This window comes from Culex pipiens, chromosome 1 (genome assembly GCF_016801865.2).
Source record: "Culex pipiens pallens isolate TS chromosome 1, TS_CPP_V2, whole genome shotgun sequence".
NCBI classification, from domain to species: Eukaryota; Metazoa; Arthropoda; class Insecta; order Diptera; family Culicidae; genus Culex; species Culex pipiens.
In genome coordinates, this window is record NC_068937.1 from 66,457,489 (window position 1) to 66,473,233 (window position 15,745).

Here is a 15,745-nt window from a genome sequence, read left to right on the forward strand (position 1 = left end):
CCAGGGTGCTCCAAACTTAAATGTTGTATATACCAAAAGATGCGCAAGGATCTGGCCTACACGCCAGTGATATTTTTGGTAAACGCTTCAGTGGCCAAAATGCCTCAAAAATTGACATTTTTGAAAAAATCTTTTTTTACGGGTTAAATCCCATTTAAAATTGAAGGGCGGAGCGCCAGCTCCTGTTACGTCCAATCAAGCTCATATTTGGGATTTGGGCTCAGTATGCCCACCGGAACAAACCTCTGAATGCCCGAAAAAAAGTCATTTTTGTTACACTCTAATAAGTACACAATAAAATGGAAATGGGTAAAAAAAATAAAAAGGGATGAAAGAAAAAAAATTAAGAGCAAAATGCAATAATCAACAGCATAGATGATCTCTTTCTTACCAATCGAAATACATTACACAAACTCTCTTGCATACTTACCGCTCTGCTCCCTCTAATTAATGTGGTAATGCACACACCACCAGCTCTATGGCCCACACGTTCCGCATGTTGCCAAAGGCAAACCAGCAAGGACTTTCGCTCTCTCGCGAAACCAGCATTGCACACAGTCGGGTGAGCATCATAGCAAGCTGCGCGATGATATTAAAGGTCACCAACGCAACTACCAATTCTGCAGTCCGTCAAACCAGCTACGAATCGGTATTTAATTATTTGATGGGCAGAGTTCATCGTGCACCCTTTCAATTATCACCCGAAATTATTACTACACTTTGCGCCACACACATTAAAAAAAATTACTCAAAGCACCAGCACCTCGAAAATATCATCTTTTCTTATTGATAATAGAGTTTGTTCTTTCTTCATCCACCTGCTGCAATAACATTTTCCGAGTCCGGAAACTTTATCGAACCGCCCTCATAATAAGCCGCTCAACAATTCAGCTGCCAACTCAGCAAACGTTGCTCACAAAATGCCCCTCTCAATAACCCACTCCTCCCCCACCACTCACTTCCTACACTAAAATTTTCACCAGCTGCAGGCACAGTTTTTTACACCTCAATTTTGAAATTTAGAATCAAGTTTCACAATTTTACAAAATAAACTCGAAAAAATCGAGCAATTTTACAATTTTTCAGTCGCTTTGAGACGAACATTGTTTTCAGACTAACACCCAAAGTCTGGCTTCAAAAACACTATTTGATGACCGAGATTTCACGTCAAAATGTCACAACGCCCAATCCACGCGAACACCTCCGAAAATCCGTCGGAATTCTGGTTACACTTTAACCCACCAAACTCCGGTGAAGTACAACACGGATTCTGTAAACCGGATAATCGACCCGCGAAATTAACCCATCCGGAAAATTTTTTAATAACGCGTACCGGAACACACCACAAGCAAAGAATTCCGAACGAGAAGACCTAAACAGTCCAAAATTATTGGATAGTTAATTAAATCATTAAAAGAAGTGCTGTTTTGTTGTGAAAATGCTAGTGACCATGGCTGATTTCAGATGTGGAACTCAAAACACTCATTTTTGCGAAAACGACAGTTAATTGTCAGTCATTGTTTTGAATGCTGCGTAACATGTCGAATAAAATATTTGTAGACAAATATCTGCTCGAAATTGTGATTTTATTGATTTTTTCATCAAAACACCTTCATAGGGTCCACTATAGGAAAGGGGTCCACTAATGGATAACATACCCTACCATACACTATCATCCCAACTCAGCAATAAAAGAGAGCTTCTTACCTTATCAGTGCATATCCGGACGACATTCGATAACTCTTGAACAGTCAGATCAATACATTTAAGAATAGGTTCTTTAAGCTGAGCAATCTGCCTTTTTACGATTGCTTCAAACGCCATATCAGGAGTGAAGAGTCCTACACGAATACCGTGAATGTTGCGAATTGCAAAGGAAATTTCTCGGCGTAGTTCTTTTTCATCACAAGACATTTTTACAATTTCGAAACGCAATCTTTCATGAAATATTCGATTGATTTTAGCTCCACCAGACAATTCGTTTGTATTGACCAGTGCTGAACCTGAACCTTCTATTGTTCGTTCAAAATCAGATTGTAGTTGCTGTATCATTCTGAAAGGTAAATTAAAAAGTAAATTTAATAAAAAAAAACAAATGTTTCTAATAACTACACCATTTAACAAAAAAAGTTGGCGAATCAAGGTGATTCTCGAGGACACTAAAAATATGCAACCTAGCAAATCCAAGTGTTCATTCACTTGAGCTACCCAAAATAAGTAATATTCAAATCAACCTGATTGGTTCAGTGCGACTTCTACCGGTCGGCCGGCGAAGTGGTAGCGTGGGGGGGGGGGTCAGAATGGGCCACCCTTGGTTTTGGGCTTTCGATTGATTTAGGCCAACTATGAGGCAAGGGTATGACAGCAGGCTTAGACGAATGGTTACGCTGTCCTCTTAGCAAGCGGATGATTAAGGGTTCGAATCCCATCTGCTCCAACCTTCCATCGGATGGGGAAGTAAAACGTCGGTCCCGGACTTGGTTGTTGTTAGGCCGTTAAGTCATTCCAGGTATGGGAGTCGTCTCTTTGCTAAAAGTACAAACAAACCTGCTCCGGTGGCATCGCTGGCGGCGGTTGGACTCGCAATCCAAAGGTCGTTTTTTTTGTTTTGTTTGTATAAGGCAAGGGTCTTATAAGGATGTGTTCTCAAGTTCTCATAACTTCTGAATTCACGTCACGTTTTTGGCTTATTCACGCATATTTTTCACAGGAAAATGACGTGAATGATTTAACGTCGGACGTAAATTGCATGCAAATTGCAGTTTGCCATAACGATTTGTTTACAAACAATTCGAATTTGCATTTGAATGTCATTGAAAATTTTGCTAACTTTAATGATTTTAGAAAATTTATCCGGATTTCTTTGATGTGCCAAACTGAGGTCGGCATCGATCGGATCGAAATCGAGGAATTGGCAGGGAAGCTGGCCACTGCAAGATCAACTATATCCATCCGCCGTCGGAAACAGATCGAGTCGCATCATTTTTATGTCATGCTGCCACAACAGAATGACATAAAAAATGCGGTGGCGCCGGTTCCGTTGCAATCGCTGATTAACCGACATCAGCAGAGGCAGCTGAGATGATTCGTCAGTTATTTGACGAAAAAGACTTTTGTAGAATTGAGAAAATCTAAGTTTGTTCCAACGCAATTTTTTTGTTAATCATATTCAACAAAAATTTGGTTGATCCAAACCTCGAACAGGCTGATTCTACAAAACATTTTTCTGTGTGAAGCAAAGGTGGTGATGTGTATCAAACCCTATTAAAGTGCTTTGTAAGTCAATGCTTTAAGCTGTCAGGAACTTGCAGTTATACCAACGTTAAGAAATGTTAAACTACCTTATATAAAGCGCCCTGCGCTAGTGATTCGTCCGTTTTCGTCAACGGACCCTGGACGAGTCGGGTCCGTTAACAGAACGAGGATTGAACCACCAACTTCTTGGTTATTGATCCGACACGCTACCACCGCGCCATGGACGCTTGATGAATTGTGAGATACAGAGCACCAACATATCCTTTTTTCTGGAGTGTTGCTCGGAGACGCACCAGCATTATATGTGTTAGTGAGAACTGCAGATCGCTGAAATGTTTACACGCGGGCAAAAATGATCTACGGGCTTGCTGCAAAAAATGTTATAAAATGTGACATTTTCTGCAGCAAATCCGCTGTTGCAGATTTTGAGATATATTTTTCCTTTGGGTGTAGGAGTTCTGTCATGTCCAACCTAAAGCCCCTACTGGAGGTGCAGGCTGCAAAATGATGAATCCCTCAACTTTCCGGCTTCGTGGCACACAAAAAGCAGTATTGGGTTCTTTAAGTTTAGCGATTTAAAACATAGCAACAATCTTCACTGAATGCCAGCTGTAAAAACAATGATGGCCAGAATCGTGAGTTTCTGGTATATCAGTGCTACCGGAATTAGGAATCCGCAAGTGTCCACCGGAATGTCCATCACAATCAAATCACAATCGTGCCGCCAGCAGAGGAAACCTTTGCCCAGAGCGGTGTCTTCCTGATGTCTGCCCAACAACCCTAAACCCACGAACCATTGCATATTGAAAAAAATGATATGATTTTTGTGAAATAAACTTGGCTTTTATGCGGCATTAGAGGGTGACGATCGGGAATTCCCGGAAAAAAATTCCCGGGAAATCGACCATTTTTGGACCTCTCGATTCCCGGGAAATTTTAAACTTATAAATATCGAAGGACCATGGTGTAAGGGTAAGCGTGGTTGCCTCTCACCCAGTCGGCCTGGGTTCGATCCCAGATTTGTCCCGGTAGCAAATTTTGAGACGAGATTTGTCTGATCACGCCTTCCGTCGGACAGGGAAGTAAATGTTGGCCCCGGTCTAACCTAGAGGTTAGGTCGATAGCTCAGTCCAGGTGTAGAAGTCGTCTCCCTGGATCCTGCCTCGGTGAAGTCGCTGGTAGGCTGTTGGACTAACAATCCAAAGGTCGTCAGCTCGAATCCCGAAAATTTTGTGTTTCACGTCAACCTCAATATTAAATTATATTTTGGGGGAAAAAACTCTGGCAACCTTTGTAAAGTTATTGTCCGCCAATTGTGAACATTCGGGTTTTCCTAATAACTGTAAATATTTCTTCAATGAATATTTACAGTTGACCTTCAAAAACAAAAATCAAATTATTCGCTCTACTGCATTGCCTTGGCGTTCTCGATTGCGAGATTCCTACTCGAAACTAGGTGTTCGAAGGCTTGATTGTTGAGTCAATTGCAAACCTCTTTTTACACCTAAGCTTCCATCCACCCCGGGATTCGAACTGACGACCTTTGGATTGTTAGTCCAACTGCCTACCAGCGACTCCACCGAGACAGGACCCAGGGAGACGACTCCTACACCTGGACTGAGCTAACGACCTAACCATTTTTTTTAAGTTAGTCCGGGGCCAACATTCACTTCCCGTCCGACGGAAGGCGTGATCAGACAAATCTCGTCTCGAAAAATGCCACCGGGACCGTCTGGGATCGAACCCAGGCCGACTGGGTAAGAGGCAATCACGCTTACCCCTACAACACGGTTCCCGTACATACCATACCAATCAGCATAGCGCACCAGGTACGCGTGCTGTAGCAAGAAGACGCTTCCATCTTTCTCGGTCTTGTGCTGCTACTCTCCAATTTCCCAGGTTACAGATCTTCCGGATATCACCATTCACTTGGTCTCCCCACCGTGCGCGCGGTTTCCCAGCTCTTCTGCCTGTTCCACCAGCTGGTTCAGCGCGGTCAAATAGCAGTCTGACAGGCTGGCTTTCGTCCATTCGGGCGACATGGCCGGCCCACTTGAGCCTCCCGATCTTCGCCTGGGTGGCGATGGTCGGTTCTTCAAGAAACGCGTGCAGTTCGTGGTTCATGCGTCTTCGCCACACTCCGTCAGACACCTGCACTCCACCGTAGATCGTTCGTAGCACCTTCCGTTCGAAAACTCCAAGGGCACGTTCGTCCTCCTGCCGCATCGTCCAGGTCTCGTGGCCATAGAGGACTACCGGTCTAATCAGTGTTCTGTACATCGTCAGCTTCGTGCGGCGTTGCACTCGATCCGATGTGAGGGTCTTCCGTAATCCGAAGTAAGCACGATTCCCAGCAAAAATACGAGTCCGGATCTCTTTGCTGGCGTCGTTGTCGGCGGTTACCAGCGATCCCAAGTACACGAACTCGCTCACCTCCTCCAACTCATCACCATCCACAGTTAGAGGGGTGAGACTTAGGGGGCCGACGTCCTTCGAGCCCCTTCCTCTCATGTACTTTGTCTTCGTCGTATTCATGCCAAGCCCTACACGCCTTGCTTGTACCTTCAGTCGGGTGTAGATATCTTTCACCGTCTCCAAGTTTCTTGCCACAATGTCGATGTCTTCGGCAAAAGCAAGCAACTGGTAGGACTTGTTCATAATCGTGCCACTCGTGTCAATGCCCGCTCTTCGAATGATGCCCTCAAGGACGATGTTGAACAGCGCACAGGATAAGCCATCACCTTGCCGCAGCCCTCGGCGTGATCCAAAGGGTTCCGCTAAATCCCCCGAAACACGCACGTGACACATCACACCATCCAAGGTAGCCTTGATCAGCCGAGTCAGTTTATCCGGAAATCCGTTCTCGTGCATGATCTGCCATAGCTGCTCGCGGTCGACTGTATCATAGGACGCCTTGAAATCGATGAAGATGTGATGTCTGGGCACGTTGTACTCACGACATTTCTCGAGGATCTGTCGGAGACAAAATATTTGGTCCGTGGTGGCGCGCGCGCCAGTGAAGCCCGCTTGATAGGGCCCCACGAACCTTCTTGCGTGGGGTGACAGCTGACGGCAGAGGATCTGGGAGAGGATTTTGTAGGCCGCGTTGAGAAGCGTAATGCCGCGGTAGTTGCCGCAGTCCAGCTTATCGCCCTTTTTGTAGATGGGGCACACGACACCATCCATCCATTCCTCCGGCAGCTTCTCCTCCTCCCAGATCTTGGAGATCACGCAGTGAAGCGCCCTCGCCAGTTTCTCTCCTCCATATTTGAAGAGCTCACCGGGTAACCGATCCTTGCCGGCAGCTCTGTTGTTCTTCAGCTTCCTGATCTCCCTCTTCACCGTCTCTAGATCAGGCACTGGGAACTGTTCATCAGCTGCGGGCGCTCCAAGGTTGACTCCAACGCCGTCTCCGTCCGCTTCATCGCCGTTGAGGTGCTCGTTGAAGTACTGCTTCCACCTGTCCAACACCTCGCTCTTGCTTACGATCAGGTTCCCCTCGTTGTCCCTGCACACGTCGGCTCGCGGCACGAAGCCTTTGCGGGACCGGTTCACCTTCTCGTAAAACTTCCGCGTTTCGTTAGCTCGGAATAGCTGCTCCATTTCCGCGCAATCTCGGTCTTCTTGCTGGCGCTTCTTAAGCTTGAAGACCGCGACCTGCCGATTCCGAGCTTGCCGGTATCGTTCCACGTTCCCTCTCGTCGCCTTGTGCAGCTTCCTGTCGTAAGCTGCTTTCTTCTCAGCGGTAATCCGTTGGCACTCGTCGTCGTACCAATCGTTTCGACTGACTCGGATCGCACTACCCAGTGTGGCTTCCGCGGCACTGCCGATGGCTGAGCGAATACGGCTCCAACCATCTTCAAGCGAGGCTGCGCCAAGTTCCTCCTCACCTGGCAGATTCGCTTCCAGCTGCTGCGCGTAACTGTGGGCCACATCTCCGCTCTGCAGACATGCGGTGTTGAACGGAGGGGCCCGCCGGCTTCGGCGTTGGTTGAACACCGTCGACAGCTTTGAGCGCATGTCAACTCCAACTAGGTAGTGGTCCGAGTCAATATTCGCACCGCGAAAGGTGCGCACGTGCGTTACGTCCGAGAAGAATCGGCCGTCGATCAGGACGTGGTCGATTTGCGTTTTCGTCCGTTGGTCAGGTGATGTCCAGGTGGCTTTGTGGATATCCTTGCGAGGAAAGTAGGTGCTCCTGACCACCATTCCACTGGAGGCTGCAAAGTCAATGCAGCGTTGGCCGTTGTCGTTCGTGACCGAGTGCAGGCTTTCTGGGCCTATTGTCGGCCGATACATTTCCTCCCTCCCAAACCGAGCGTTCATATCCCCAATGATGACTTTCACATCCTGCCGCGGACAGCCGTCATACACCTCCTCCAGCGTCGCGTAGAATGCTTCCTTTTCATCATCGGACTTTTCCTCGTGGGGGCAGTGCACGTTGATTATGCTGTAGTTGAAGAAACGGCCTCTTATCCTCAACTTGCACATCCGCTCGCTGATCGCCGTGAAGCCGAACACGCGATCCTGCATCTTGCCCCGCACAATAAAGCCGGTACCCAGCTTCTTGTCCTTGCCGCCGCTCAGGAAAAAACTGGAATCGGTCTGCCGACCTGGCCAGTCGAGCACCTGCTCCTCCTCCAAGCACACCTCCTGCAGTGCCACAACATCGAAGTTGCGAGGTTGCAACTCATTCGCCAATGCGAACTGGAAACCCAAGAAATTTAAAGACCTGCAGTTCCAAGAGCCGAGTCTCCAATCGGTGGTCTGCTTTTCTATGGGCTTCTGCCGTTTGTTCCGGATTTCTAATCTTCTTGCCATTCGCGATCCTCTTTTTCGGTAGGCAGCCTTATCAGGGCTGCGCTACCTAGTCTCGGGGCGGAAAACCACCTACGAGCTACCGAGACCTAGCTCCGGTTTTCTCACGCTACCGTAACGGGGCTTTTATCTCGAAGCCTAACGGTCTTCATGTCCGGAAGAGGACGTCCTGCGTTCGTGTGTTTATGCGCTTCACTTTACTGCACACCAATTTCACAATAAAACAATTTTTATTTTTTGCAGAAAAGTTCTAAACTTTTTGCCTGTTTTCTTTTTTTCAAAATTCGCACTCTCGGCACACCGCGCGCGGTTTCGATTAGTGTGCGTATACGCAAACGACACAACAGCACTGCCACAGGTCTTGTTGGTACACCACACTTCTTGCTTTGTTCTGCCTGCCCGCGACGACGACGATGGATGGCAAAAATAATTTCACTTTTATTGCCCAGCCGTCGATTGCGGGTCAATTCTAACACACGATGCCGGTTCGCGACGCACTTCGACGTTGATTGATCACACTTTCGGCCACGTCGGAACGGTATTTCTGCGATTCTGATGGCACTTTCGCGGAGCCGCACAGAGATGCGATAATAACGCGCGACGCACACACAACCCACGGTTCCCGGTCGACCTTAAAAAGGAAAAAAACAAGTTTAAATTGTTGTTAGAGTCGTTATTTATCATGTTGCGAAAATCCCGATACTGAGAAATTATATATTATTTGTAAACATTTTCCCAGTCAGTCCCTGAGTCCCAAAAAGCTCAAAATCTTGTATTTCGCTTCGCTAGGAGACGGTGATTTTAGCGGATTGCAGACTGGATTTCGCCATGTTAAGTGATGATTGTCTAAGCCCAAGTTGCCTAGGAATTGATAACTGGGAAAAGAACCAACTCCACCTGAACCAGATTCTCAACACCATGACAGCCGTCCATTGCCGGCCGCTCCCATCTCCACCGCGCACCAGGGACAAGGAAAGGGATTTGGAAGACGGGAAGTGTTGATGCTCCACTTTTTGAGGGGCAAGGAAAAATCTCCACGGTGTCCCCGAGTTAGTTTCGCTTGGAGTCGGCCGGGAAGGTAAAAGGTCTAGGATACGCTCTAAGCAAGCGTTGCGACCATTGGCATGGTGTGTTTAAGGGCTATAGTTGTATTCTCAAGGCAAGCAATCGGATGCTGCTGTAGAGACAATTCCCGTTTAATTACATTGGATTTTAATTATTATTCTCAAGGCAAACATCTGATGTTGCTGTCGAGACAATTCCCGTTTAGTTTTAAATTTTAATTAAACAGTTCAAGCCTAGACAGCCGGCTGTGGAGCATGAGCATGAGCATGAGCATGAGAGACCACCCATGGTTGTCCTTCTCCGTTGCTGAACAGGACCGTAATCTCCTATCAATACAACTGAGCATACGCTTAAACGATCTAATGGTGTTTCCCTTATCAACAGCATGTATAAATGCGTTGAAAAGATAAAACATCAAGATCATTAAAACTAGATCTGAAGCAAATAGGTAACAGTCATTGGCCACCAACGGCGCCCGCCATGTCAGTTTGTAGATCTCGAGGGGATTGGGACGGGAATGTTAGTTAGCACAGGTTGCTACAAAGGGTGGGTTCTATACGATATCCACACCCCCACGTGTGCCGGAAAACTACTTCTACTTGGGATTTTGTTAGTGGGAAAGGGTAATGGCCAGGATTCATCATAGAGGATGATGATGCGACCCAATAATCAATAAATTTTGTTTAATGATGTGATGTATTATGCATTCTCAAGGCAAACAGTCGGAGGATGCGGATGAGATTGTTCCCGGTTATTTGGTGTTGAGTTTAGCATAAATGATTCAATCTTAGACAGCCGGCTGTAGAAAGATAAAACCAAATAAAATGCGAAAACGCGAAACCGCCCGGACCGAAAAACACACACAATCGGGGGGAAAACAAAGACGGAAACAGCAACGAAAATCCGGCGTGATGACCGCGACGCGCGCCGTTCAAATTCTCCAAAGCAACTGGCAAACATCGCGAAATCGTCCGGGTCGAAATACACACACAATCGGGGGGAAAACAAAGACGGAAACGGCAACGAAAATCCGGCGTGTTAACCGCGACCCGCACCGTTCGAATTCTCCAAAGCAACTGTCAAACATCGCGAAATCGTCCGGGTCGAAATACACACACAATCGGGGGGAAAACAAAGACGGAAACAGCAACGAAAATCCGGCGTATTAACCGCGACCCGCACCGTTCGAATTCTCCAAAGCAACTGTCAAACATCGCGAAATCGTCCGGGTCGAAATACACACACAATCGGGGGGAAAACAAAGACGGAAACAGCAACGAAAATCCGGCGTATTAACCGCGACCCGCACCGTTCGAATTCTCCAAAGCAACTGTCAAACATCGCGAAATCGTCCGGGTCGAAATACACACACAATCGGGGGGAAAACAAAGACGGAAACAGCAACGAAAATCCGGCGTGTTGACCGCGACCCGCACCGTTCAAATTATCCAAAGCAACTGGCAAACATCGCGAAATCGTCCGGTCGAAATACACACACAATCGGGGGGAAAACAAAGACGGAAACAGCAACGAAAATCCGGCGTGTTAACCGCGACCCGCACCGTTCGAATTCTCCAAAGCAACTGTCAAACATCGCGAAATCGTCCGGGTCGAAATACAAACAATCCAGGGGAAAACAAAGACGGAAACGGCAACGAAAATCCGGCGTGTTAACCGCGACCCGCACCGTTCGAATTCTCCAAAGCAACTGTCAAACATCGCGAAATCGTCCGGGTCGAAATACAAACAATCCAGGGGAAAACAAAGACGGAAACGGCAACGAAAATCCGGCGTGTTAACCGCGACCCGCACCGTTCGAATTCTCCAAAGCAACTGTCAAACATCGCGAAATCGTCCGGGTCGAAATACACACACAATCGGGGGGAAAACAAAGACGGAAACAGCAACGAAAATCCGGCGTATTAACCGCGACCCGCACCGTTCGAATTCTCCAAAGCAACTGTCAAACATCGCGAAATCGTCCGGGTCGAAATACACACACAATCGGGGGGAAAACAAAGACGGAAACAGCAACGAAAATCCGGCGTATTAACCGCGACCCGCACCGTTCGAATTCTCCAAAGCAACTGTCAAACATCGCGAAATCGTCCGGGTCGAAATACACACACAATCGGGGGGGAAACAAAGACGGAAACAGCAACGAAAATCCGGCGTGATGACCGCGACCCGCACCGTTCAAATTCTCCAAAGCAACTGGCAAACATCGCGAAATCGTCCGGGTCGAAATACACACACAATCGGGGGGAAAACAAAGACGGAAACGGCAACGAAAATCCGGCGTGTTAACCGCGACCCGCACCGTTCGAATTCTCCAAAGCAACTGTCAAACATCGCGAAATCGTCCGGGTCGAAATACAAACAATCCAGGGGAAAACAAAGACGGAAACGGCAACGAAAATCCGGCGTGTTAACCGCGACCCGCACCGTTCGAATTCTCCAAAGCAACTGTCAAACATCGCGAAATCGTCCGGGTCGAAATACAAACAATCCAGGGGAAAACAAAGACGGAAACGGCAACGAAAATCCGGCGTGTTAACCGCGACCCGCACCGTTCGAATTCTCCAAAGCAACTCAAGCCTAGACAGCCGGCTGTGGAAAGCTTGAACTGACCAGAAGAGCATATAACTATGTAAATAATCTAACAGGAAAAACCAGGAAGAAAAAACTTCAGAGGATTCAGAACAAAATTCTGAAAATGATTCTGAAACTTCCTCCCTGGTTCAGCACCAGTGAACTTCATCAATTAGCCGAAGTTGACACTTTGGATGTTATGTCCAATAAGATAACTGATGCATTTCGACAAAAATCATTGCAGTCTTCAGCTGCATTGATCCGCTCTTTATATAGTTTATAAGTTAGTTTTAAGGTATCCCTTTTCCCTTTTGTACATGTAGGACCTCCTACATTTGAAATCACTGAATAGCGAAAGCTACAATATTTCATGAATAAATGAAAGTTGCTAGTATTTAAAATTGAGGTGAAAAGTCATCAATTGTGATTGGACACTCAATAATATTTTAACTGAATGAATGTACATGGAAAAGAAAAACTGAATAAAGATAAATTAAAAAAAAAAAAAAAATCTAACAGGAAATAAATAATATTGTAAATGCGCGATTCACGTGAATTTTGATTCATGTTGAAGGAATCTACCGGTGTTAGAATAAGACACACTCACACACACACACACACACACACACACACACACACACACACACACACACACACACACACACACACACACACACACACACACACACACACACACACACACACACACACAAACGCGCGCACCAGGCGTTAACACCACCGTTGTCGAAAAATGCGCGCGCTCTCTGGTGGTTAGTAGCGGAATCTTATCCCAAACGAAGAAGCAAAGAAAATGCTGAATGACATAGATCGTTTCCCGACGAATGCACTGGGATATAGGCACATGAAATTCCGTCTAAGCACTGAGTATTTCTCTAATATTCCACTTTGTACATCACGTATACGGTCTGAACTTTAACAAAAAACAAATAATATAACGAAAGCACATGAAAAAACACAAAAAACTACAAAATTTCCGCGGACGATTTCCGCTTGCAACCGACTGAAATGGCAGTGCTGCCGACCTCACTCAAGAAACAATCTAGAAAAAAAAATCATAAGGTATACACACCAAAAAATAATGTAAAAATGGAAGGTTGAAAACAGAGCATGAGTTTGAGCATGAGAGACCACCCATGGTTGTCCTTCTCCGTTGCTGAACAGGAGCATAATATTCTATCAGCACAACCGGTCATACGCTTCAACGATGATGATATTTCCCTTATCAACAGCATGCATGAATGCGCTGAAAAGATAAAACATCACGATCATCAAAACTAGAGCCGTTGCCAATAGGAAACAGTCGTTGGCCACCAATGACGCCCGCCATGTCAGTTTGTAGATCTCGAGGGGATGGGACGGGAATGTTAGCACAGGCTGCTACCAAGGGTGGGTTTTATACGATATCCACACCCCCGCGTGTGCCGGAAAACTACTTCTACTTGGGATTTTGGGATCATAGAGGATGATGATGTGGCCCAAAAATCAATTAATTTCGTTTAATAGGGTGATGTATTATGTATTCTCAAGGCAAACAATCGGATGATGCGGATGACACTATTCCCGGTTATTTGGTGTTGGGTTTAGCATAAAAGATTCAATCTTAGACAACCGGCTGCGGAAAGATTGAATCAAAATTATGTGTAATCAAAAGGTGAAATATTATACTCAGCGTAACGTATTTACGTAGAGTTGACCTTAGACTATCACTACTCGACAAAACAAAACTTGTGTCATGCGCTACACGTAGAGGGTGACGAGCGGGAATTCCCGGGAAATCGGCAATTTTTTGACCTCTCGATTCCCGGGAAATTTGGTCGAGACTCCCGGGAAATGTTATACTTATAAATATCGAACCAAAATTAATAAACTAATCAGAAAAATATTTGAAAAATCCGAAATTATTTAGAACATTGGATGTTCAATGTTCGATTTCCAAGGTTGAATTGATCAATGCTTCTCTAATCTTCTTATTCTAAAAGTGTGAATTTTAACTTTTCAAAAATTCCAATAACTTTAATTGAGTGTAACCAAAACATGTGGAACCCAAAATTTACATTGAAGCATAATTAGCAGTTACACACCATAAATGAAATATTTTTTATTTCTAAGAGGGAAAAGCCTTTTCAAGATAAGTATATTCTTCTCTCAAGATAAGTATATGCTCTCTCGAGCATAGCAAAACTCATAGTCTATTTTTTAAATTCTCAGTAAATCAATTGCCAATAAGACTTTTTGTGTTTTGCATATTGAATTATATTTAAAGAATAAAAATCAGGCATTTTTGTAAGCGGACACTAAGTCCGCTAATTGTGAACATTTACAGTTGACCTTAAGAAGGAAAAAAATCAACTTAAAGTTTTTGTTTTGAGTCGTTATTTATCATATTGCAGAATGCCATATTGCATATTAGTTATTTTTTTACTTTCACAAAATCTAATAACAAGTTCAACAAAAAGTTTGTGCAACTTTCGAAAAATCAATCAGTGCGAATGAAGATAAACAAAAATTTTAAACTGCAATTTGAGTCCCAAAAAGGCTCGAGAAACGATTTTGTATTTGTAGATTGAGAGAAAAAATCTAAATGTAGAAATAGTTCCTTAAAATAATGAGGTTACTTAAATTTACGTTTCATTGGATAAGTATGAATTGATTGATCTGAATTCATTAAAAAGAAACGTTTTTTCTTTTAAAGTTATTGACACTATTGGCTAGTTAAAAAAATTCCCGGGTCCCGGGAATTCCCGGGAAATGGCAAAACTCAACTCTTGATTCCCGGGAAATTGAAAATCTCGAGAATCGTCACCCTCTAGCTGCACGATATCTCATCGGTTCCTCAGAGAAAAGGCTTCCCCGAATCCGATGCAATCGACAGAATTTGATTTTATGTCCATGGAGACTGATGAGAATGTGGTAAATTTTTTAACATAAAAAATCGAACAATTTAAAAAAAAAACATGCGTCTCCTCCCAATTATATGAGCCATCTACAAGAATATGGAAGCGCCTGGTGCATAGCCATTTCCTTTTAGCACAACGGAAACAACCAATACAAATGTATAAAAAAAGTTGTCAAGTTCGGGGGGTCCACAGCTAGCATTTTTTGTACGATTATAAAAATAAATATTAAAAGTTTGAAATTAAAATATTTGAAAAACCTTTCTTTTTTTTCAAGTTTATTTGTTTACTAAAATTTTATGTATCTCAAAGGTCTATGGGTACTTCGGGATGTCCATGGTCATCCGAGGACTCCCTGGAGTTAAGATCTACGAGTCTACCGCCGTAACAAGCAAGAGGTCGTTGGATTTTGACCCCGGATCATGTGCCTATAGCATCAGTGCATATGGTAGACTACTATTTGAATGTGTAAGGATGTCCATGGTCATCCAAAGACTCCCTGGAGTTAAGATCTACGAGTCTATCGCCGTAACAAGCAAGAGATCGTCGGAATTTGACCCCGGATCATGTGCCTATAGCATCAGTGCATATGGTAGACTACTATATGAATGTGTTGGGATGTCCATGGTCATCCGAGGACTCCCTGGAGTTAAGATCTACGAGTCTACCGCCGTAACAAGCAAGAGGTCGTCGGATTTTGACCCCGGATCATGTGCCTATAGCATCAGTGCATATGGCAGACTACTATATGAATGTGTTGGGATGTCCATGGTCATCCGAGGACTCCCTGGAGTTAAGATCTACGAGTCTACCGCCGTAACAAGCAAGAGGTCGTCGGATTTTGACCCCGGATCATGTGCCTATAGCATCAGTGCATATGGTAGACTACTGTATGAATGTGTTGGGATGTCCATGGTCACCCAAGGACTCCCTGGAGTTAAGATCTACGAGTCTACCGCCGTAACAAGCAAGAGGTCGTCGGATTTCGACCCCGGATCATGTGCGTATAGCATCAGTGCATATGGTAGACTACTATATGAATGTGTTGGGATGTCCATGGTCATCCGAGGACTCCCTGGAGTTAAGATCTACGAGTCTAC

The 15,745-nt window shown here is 45.1% G+C and overlaps 1 protein-coding gene across 1 annotated transcript in view; it reads right to left on the reverse strand.

Annotated features, from left to right (window-relative positions):
• The window catches only part of LOC120427827 (dynamin), a 143,129-nt gene that overhangs the window by 55,722 nt on the left and 71,662 nt on the right, over positions 1-15,745 (reverse strand). The window contains exon 5 of the mRNA XM_039592752.2: positions 1,708-2,053. Within this exon, the coding sequence (XP_039448686.1) occupies positions 1,708-2,053 (346 nt within the window). The remainder of the gene's footprint in view (positions 1-1,707; positions 2,054-15,745) is intronic.